This window comes from Tupaia chinensis, unplaced genomic scaffold (genome assembly GCF_000334495.1).
Source record: "Tupaia chinensis unplaced genomic scaffold, TupChi_1.0 Scaffold143624_1, whole genome shotgun sequence".
Lineage (NCBI taxonomy): Eukaryota > Metazoa > Chordata > Mammalia > Scandentia > Tupaiidae > Tupaia > Tupaia belangeri.
In genome coordinates this window covers 549,018-556,422 of record NW_006203472.1, presented here as the reverse complement: position 1 = coordinate 556,422, position 7,405 = coordinate 549,018, and the positions used below count along the sequence as shown (strand labels likewise).

Here is a 7,405-nt window from a genome sequence, read left to right as displayed (position 1 = left end):
GCCCCAGGGGCGACAAGAGGCCGAGGCTGGGGCTGGCCCTGCTCCCCGTGCCTCCCAGGCTCTCCTCCCGGAAGGTGCTAAGGGCTGGAGGAGCCCGGAAGGGGTCTGCAACTGCGCATTTCTCCGACCCGGGGACAAAGAAGCAGCTGACTGGGGCTCAGCCAGCCTGTCGCCGCCAGGCGACTGGGACCCTAGCCACGCACGTGTCCACACACGTCCGGCGAGGTCCCACGTGTACACCCCCAACCGAGCGGCTCCCTTCCTCCGGCTCCAGCCCCAGGCTCCCACCCGGCAGGGACACGTGTCCGCGGGGAGCGCGCCCGGCACCGCCGGGGCCGAGCATGGCCTCCCACACCCGGGCGGCAGCGGATCGGAGCATCCGTTGGTCCAGGTCCCGCCAGGGCCACCATGTCCAGACAGCTGTCACTCCCCTCGCCCCCATGGCACCCCTAGCCCCGCAGCCCGGCCGCGCTCTGGTGGGCACAGCGAGGAGCCGGGGGCGGGCACTCACCGCGCTTTTTCTCGGCTCTGCCCGCCCCGCCCCAGCCTGGGCCTGCACGCGGGCTGCAGCTCCCCCTCCCGGCCGCTGCGCCCACTGCGCCCACCATACTTCGGCCCCTGAGGGAGCATGGCAGGAAACTTGGATGAAGGCGTCCTGGAGGAGGGGCAGGACCTCCAGCCGGCCGTGCTCTGCAGGGAGAGCTGGCCAAGCGCAGGCGGGCAGCGCAGATGCACGGGTGCCCCACAGGGGACTCTGTATCCCGCCCTGGGGAGTTACTTTGTAACTCTGACTGGGAGGGAGCAGGAGCAGGGCTGTGCGGAAGGGCATGCCGGCCGCCCCCTCCTGGCCCAGGCCTCTGACCACCTGGGCACCCTTTGCCCCCTAACAGCGCTAGGGGACAGCAGGTGAGGCGGAGGTTAAGGCCGCTGGATCCCACCTGGCTTGGAGTCCCGGACCTGGCAGCTTGAAACTACCAGGGGGGCCAGCAGGTGGTGTGATGGTTAAGGGCGCTGGACTCCCACCTGGCTGACCACGGTTTGAGTCCCGGACCTGGCGGCTTGTTTTTTCACTTTCCTCTCACTCTCTTCTCTCGCTCTGTCCCTCTCTGGTTAAATTAATGAATAAATAAATAAAGTTAAATAAAGTATTTTGTTTTTAAATAAAGAAGAAGAAGAAGAAACTACCAGGTGTGCATGTGTACAAGCGTGCCCCAAATCCTGAAATGCTGAGGTGAATGGAGAAGGAATAGCGACGTGGCCATGGGGGGTTCCTCACTCTCTCCCTGTCGCCAGGACGTGCACACGGCCTGTAGCAAACTAATAAATAAGCCCGGCTCAGAGAAGGCAGATGGAACCCTGCAGGTTTGTTGCACAACACTGCCCAGCACAGGGAGGGTGTGGACAGTCCTGGCCACGCCGCAGCAGGGCCTACGCGGTTCCGGTTTCCGGGGACTGTGAGGCTGAAGAGCCTGACAGAGCAGGGTCCTCGGAGGCCAGGCCGGAGCGCCGGATGCCATCCTGGTACTTGCGGCGGCCAAGCTCCAGGACTGCCCGCACCTCGTCGGCCACATCCTGCCGGTCACTCTGCTCCAGGGCCCTCACCAGGAGCTCCACCGCCCCTGGCTGCCGGGCCTGGCGCTCGGCCCAGGAGAAGAGCATATGGCGGATCTGCCCATCCAGGTCGTCCCTTGGAGAGAGGGGCATGGTGAGAGGGGTCCTACCCAAAACCACCCACCACAGGCTGCTGCAGACCCTCCTAGGGAGGTGCCCTGCTCCCTGGGCCACCGTGGCTAGACCCCCCACTTCCCCCAGAAGACGCTGCAGTGTTTCTCAAGCAGGGCGCGTCCCCACAGCTCCCCCCACCGTGGCCAGCAGGACGCTCACCTGAACTCATGCCGGATGCGCTGCAGCTCGCGATAGGGCACGCCCAGGTGCAGCGCCACAGCAGGCCAGTCGGGACCCAGGCGTGAGGCCACACTCAGCAGGTTGCTCTGAGTCAGGAAACCGGTCTCTGCATCGCCCAGGTTCAGAGGGGCCAGGGAGAGCCCAGCCCCTTGCCCTTGCCCCTCAGACCCTCGCAATCTCTGTAAGGAGGAGGGGTGCCATGAGCCGCAGCCTCTCCCCAGACTCCTCCCAGCCCTGGTCACCCCGGGCCCCCGTCCCGCCCCCACCCCTCACCCATGCCCAGGAGCCACAGCGGGAGCTTGATGGGCAGGGTAGCCATCCACAGGGCATCGACGTCCTTCCTCCGCCGGGCAGCCTCGGCCTCTTCGGGCACCTCCATGGGCACCGTGCCCCGGTAGAAGGACACCTGAGAGGAGTCAGGTGGGGTCAGGACGGTGGTACCTGCCCAGGCAGCCTGGGGAACCCTACCCATTGGCCCACCTGGCCCCGCACGGCCTGGGCCTCCCGGTCCAGGGTGGTGGTCACGTAAACCTCCTTCACATTCTTCAGGTGTGAGTAGAAAACAAAGCAGATTCTGCCTTCCACACAGTCTGGGCGGTCTGGGGGGGACGGGGTGAGCTCAGCAGCAGGGACAGACCATGAGGTCGCCTCAGGGCTGGGGAGGCCTACCAGCATCCACGTCAATGCCCCGCTCGAAGGCCGCAAAGAACTTCTCGCCCTCAAACATGTCCACGGTGTCAGAAGGCTCAGGGCCTCGGTACCGATCCAGCAGGCGCCGCAGGGTGGCGTCCACCTGCAGGACGCAAGGCTTGGAGTCCACACTGAGTCCCCTGCTGCTGACCCGGCCCACTGGTCACCACCCGTGCCCTCTCGCCTGCCCCCACCTTGTTTCGGGGCAGACACTGCAGCAGGACCTGCTCCGGGTCTCGGCGCCGCTGCAGGGCGATGAGGTTCACGCGGTGCAGCCGCGGCCGCTCCCAGGCTCTGCGCGCCAGGCCCCCCACACAGGTCTTTGTGGTGTACCAGAGCCAGTACCTGGGAGGGCCCGGGGGGTGAGCTGGGCTGCAGGCTGCAGAGGGGGCCGGGAAGCCGGGGGTGGGGGACACTGACCAGGAGAAGTGTGTGACCTGAAAGCGAGCGTACACGTGGCTGAGCTCCAGTGCTACCTGAGCCGTGATGTCGTCCCAGGTGGCTGAGGGAGGGGCCCGGTGCAGCAGGTGCAGACGGGAGCGGTCCAGACTGAGGCCTGGGGACAGAAAACAGGCAGCAGGCTAGGGCTCCCCCTCCAACCACTGCCCCTCCACCTGTGACCTTAGGTCCAGGCAGGTATGCTTTTCTTTTTTTTTTTTTTGGAGAGGTTTTTGCTATAGGGCACGTGTGCTCGCCAGAAAGACAGACAGAGACAGAGAGACAGAAAGCGAGAAATCACCCCCCAGGGGGGATGGCCACGCCGCAATCCCTTCTCCTCCATTCTCCTCTCGGGATCTTGGGCATGCACGCACACGCACCCGGCGTGAGTTTAAGCCACTGGGTCCGGGACTCGAACCACAGTCAAGTACATGGGAGTCCAGCGACATAGCCATTATACCAACTGCTGGCCCCCAGGCAGGTATGCTTTAAGACCACCTCTCACCTGTGACGCCAGGGGGCAGAGGCAGCTGCACAGTGACTGGTCGGAGGAAGCCGGGGCCACTCTTGGAGAGGCACAGCAAGGGGCTCACTGCGGCCTCCGGCTCCTCCAGGAGGGCTCGTAGCTCCCGGCTGGCCATGCGCACCACCTGAGGCAGACAGGCCACTTGGACAGCCACCTCTTGCTGAGGCTCACCTGCCGCCCTCTGAACTCCCCTGGTCATACCTGCATGGAAACACGAAGAGGCTCCTCGGTGGCCCCAGGGGGGAAAGTGACCTTGACCCCAGGATGACCCGAGGAGTACAGCAGTGTCCCCTCTGGTAGCACCAGGCAGGTATTTGACACGGGGCGTGAAACCACATGGAACCAGGAGAAGTGTCTCACTCGGCAGTGAGCCCACAACCGCTGAGGTGGGCATGGGGGAGGGCAGAGGGGAGGCTGGGTCAGGAAGAAGAGAGTGTGCAGGGCTGGGCGGGGTCAGGGTGAGCTGTGAGGAGGCTGCACAGGGCTGGGGTGAGCTGTGGGCAGGGCTGGGTGAGCTGTGGACAGGGCTGGACAGGGCCGGGGTGAGCTGTGGGCAGGGCTGGACAGGGCCGGGGTGAGCTGTGAGCAGGGCTGGGGGCTTTAGGTGAGCTGTGGGCAGGGCTGGGGATTTGGGATGAGCTATGGGCAGGGGTGGAGGGCCGGAGTGAGCTGTGGGCAGAATGGATGGAGTCAGGGCAGGTAGCTCCCCACCTGGGCAGCCCTCACCTTGGGCACCTGTTCCTCCAGGTAGGTCTCCAGATCACTCCAGTTGTTGTCGCTCCGGGTCCTGATGACCACTTCACGGCAACGCCGGGCCCGTGGGGGGACAAAGAGCAGCCCCAGGCCCACATCCTGCTAGGCAAGGATGGCATGAGGACTGGGGCCAGGCCTGGGGCCCCCACGTCTGCTTCCCGCCCTACCCCGTCCCTGCCTGCTGGAAGGCCACCCCGTGGGGCTGTAGCTCCAGGACACAGCTGAGCAGGGTATCGTGAGGCCCCAGAGAGACGAGGCCGGGCTCCGGCAGCCACAGTCGGTAGTGGACGGTGATGGGAGTAGTGGTCGCCCCTGCTGGAAACCGCAGTCGGGCACCGCAGGCCAGGCTCACAGAGCAGCCTCGGGAGGTCACAGGGAAGCTGGGTGAAGAAAGGACCTACGTGTTGGAGCTGGCACCGCAGGGCTCTGGGAAGACCCCTCAGGCACGGGCGAGGTGTCCAGTGCACTCAGGATGACCGAGCCCTCACCCTCCCCGTCCCATACCTGTCCCAGTCGGAGGTCAGGAATAGTCTGGGCATTTCTAGAGCCAGGGGTGTCTCTGCAGAAGGGGCGGATGACTGGTCAGGACAGTGATGTGTCCTACCCATGGCCTCCCCCTCCTCAGCACTAAGCCTACCTAGGGGACTCTGGGGTTCTGGCAGAGCCTCGCCCAGGGGGTTCCCCTGCAGGCGCACAAAGGGGGCGTCCAACAGCTCGGAGGGCACGTCCCGGAGCTGGTTGTCCCTGAGGTCGAGGCGGGCGAGCAGCGGGAGGTGAGCGAGGCCAGCAGGCACGGAGGTCAGAAGGTTGCTGTGCAGAATAAGAAGCCGCACAGACCGCAGCCCCGCTGCAGACGGTGCTGGTTCAGGGCCAGCGGAAGACCACTTGGGGCCACCCCTGGCCCTGGAGTAACAGGCTCTGGCTGGACGGTCAGGCCAAGTCTGGACATGATGCTCAGCCTCGCAGAGAAGCCGCTTCAGGCTCTTCTCCATGGCCAGACAGCTCACACAAAGCTGTGCAGGGAGCCCCGAAGGCTGGGGGAGCAGAGGAAAACCAGGGCGCAACCTGGGAGGGCTGAGGCTCACGGTGTGTACACGGGCCACTGGGGAAGTGGAGAGGGGTCCAGATCCCATGACAGCAAGGCTGTGGCTGGGAGTGGAGGTGGGCAGTGGCTGTAGGATGCTCCCCATTGGGCCCAGAAAGCCAAGGAGAACGGCTGTTACTCACCAAGGGAGGCCGGGAGGCTCTGCAGTCGGTTGGAGGCCAGATTGAGCTCAATGAGGTTGCTCAGGCCTCCGATTTCCGAGGGTAGAGTGTCTAGAAGGTTCTCAGAGAGGTCGAGGCGCTGCAGGGTAGAGAGGGCCCCCAGGGCCGTGGGCAGCGTCTGCAGGCGGTTGTGTTTCGCTGTGAGGAAGGTAAGGGCGGGCAGGGTCCCCAGGGCCTCAGGTAGCTCTGACAAGCAGTTGTGAGACAGCAGGAGGGCGTCTAGCCGGTGCATCTGCGGGTCACAGGCTGGCAGCGTCTCGAGGCTGTTGAAGCTCAGGTCCAAGTGGGCCAGGCGGGCTAGGCCACTCAGGCCAGCAGGCAGCGTGGTCAGGGTGCCCCGGAGACAGGCGCCCAGCGTATCCCGGCGCTGCCCTCCTGGGAACAGGGAGGTGGATGTCGCCCTCAGAGCCAGGGTTCTGGATCCCAGCTCGGCTCTGCCCATCAGAGAGCGGCTGGGGAGGTCAGAGCTCCCATCCCAACCACAGGCAGACAGGGACAGACAGACAGACACTGAAGAAGAGCCGGCAGGTGGAGGGAGGCAGGGATGGAGAGGACCTGAGGTCACTCAGGCCACAGCCGTCACCAGTGGCCTGCCCCAGAGATAGGGCCCATGCTGGGCAGCTCCAGGCCTGAGAGCCGGGGTCCAGCCAGCCAGCCCCTCTAAGGGGCAGAAGGGTGGGCAGCACTGGGACAGAGACGGGGCTGGGCCGGGCAGCGCCGGGACAGAGACGTGGCTGGGCCGGGCAGTGCCGGGACAGAGATGGGGCTGGGCTGCTGACAGCGATCTCAGAACAAAACAGGTACTAGGTACCCATACCAGGGAGCAGAGGGGAGAGTCCTGGAGGCAAAGCTGGAAATGGCTTTGCCTTTGAGGACGGAGATGCAGAAACAGGTCAGAGCTGGAGGACAGCCGGGTCAGAACCTGTGGGCTCACCTTTCAGGACCAGGGAGCGGAGGTGTGGCAGGCTTCGAGGCACACGGGCCAGGGTAGTCTCCAGCAGTCCAGAGTCCTCGTGGGTGCTCAGCCGCAAGAACTCCACCTGCAGTAGCTGCGAGGACAGCCGGGCACACAGGCACAGCAGCCGGCGACAGCCCCGGGGCTGCAAGTCCAAGCTCAGCCGGTTCCCAGCCAGGAGAGCGTCTGCCCCAGGCCCTGCATCCACAGCCTCGGCAGCATCGCCAGCAGCATCCTCTGCAGCAGCCGCCGCTGCCTCCGCCTCCAGCCCCTCCACTGCTGCAGCCATCGCCCACCGACGGTCCTCGGGGGCCAGACATGTCCCAGCTCGCCAGGCAGGCCTGCTCAGACAGGACCCAGGGAGGCTGCAGAGAGGGGCGGAGCGGTGGGCGCGGGTGGAGGCTGGGCCCTCTTCAGCTGTCAGAGGAACAGGGACTGGCTAGGCTGGGGGAGCCCCTGAGCCAGGGCATTTGGTCCACAGAGCCCAGGGCCTGGGTGGGACAGAGTGGAGCAGGCCCCGAGGCCTGGATTGTCACTGGAAATGGGGCTAAGGAACGGGACCCCTGTGGCTAGGGGGGCTCAGCTGAGCTGCCTGGGGCGAGGCTGTGACTCCCAGACCCTACAAGTCACCCAGATGAAAAGTCCACCTCCGACTTCACAGTCAGTAACTTTGGCGGGAAAGCCCATGACCCTCCTGTGCCCTGGGGTGGCCGTGCCCCCGATATCAGTGTGCCCCGCATGGGAGGATTAGAAATAGGGTGTGAGCCTGCCATTGGGCGGCTTCGGGGTCCTGGGGGTCCTGCCAGATTCGTGACCCCTGGAGGACGGCTCTCCCGCCGCTTCCAGCCTGCACCTCGGCGGGGCGGGGCAAG

General features: G+C 65.3%; 1 protein-coding gene across 4 annotated transcripts in view; it reads right to left on the bottom strand.

Moving 5' to 3' along the window:
* The window catches only part of PIDD1 (p53-induced death domain protein 1), a 28,756-nt gene that overhangs the window by 3,896 nt on the left and 17,455 nt on the right, over nt 1-7,405 (bottom strand). Inside the window, exons 2-16 of one of the 4 annotated variants that reach the window (XM_014582495.2) lie at nt 6,513-6,898; nt 5,540-5,953; nt 4,950-5,159; nt 4,817-4,871; nt 4,491-4,692; nt 4,286-4,411; nt 3,761-3,940; nt 3,539-3,683; nt 3,016-3,151; nt 2,790-2,940; nt 2,575-2,698; nt 2,386-2,504; nt 2,198-2,311; nt 1,885-2,084; nt 1,186-1,687 (exon numbers count right to left, since the gene is read on the bottom strand). In XM_014582495.2, coding sequence (XP_014437981.1) covers nt 1,429-1,687; nt 1,885-2,084; nt 2,198-2,311; nt 2,386-2,504; nt 2,575-2,698; nt 2,790-2,940; nt 3,016-3,151; nt 3,539-3,683; nt 3,761-3,940; nt 4,286-4,411; nt 4,491-4,692; nt 4,817-4,871; nt 4,950-5,159; nt 5,540-5,953; nt 6,513-6,822 — 2,745 coding nt within the window. In that variant the 5' untranslated portion in view covers nt 6,823-6,898 and the 3' untranslated portion in view covers nt 1,186-1,428. Of the gene's footprint in view, nt 1-1,185; nt 1,688-1,884; nt 2,090-2,197; nt 2,312-2,385; nt 2,505-2,574; nt 2,699-2,789; nt 2,941-3,015; nt 3,152-3,538; nt 3,684-3,760; nt 3,941-4,285; nt 4,412-4,490; nt 4,693-4,816; nt 4,872-4,949; nt 5,160-5,539; nt 5,954-6,512; nt 7,360-7,405 lie in introns of those variants that run through there. The other 3 variants (XM_006164420.3, XM_027766667.1, XM_014582497.2) reach the window with 3 other exon arrangements.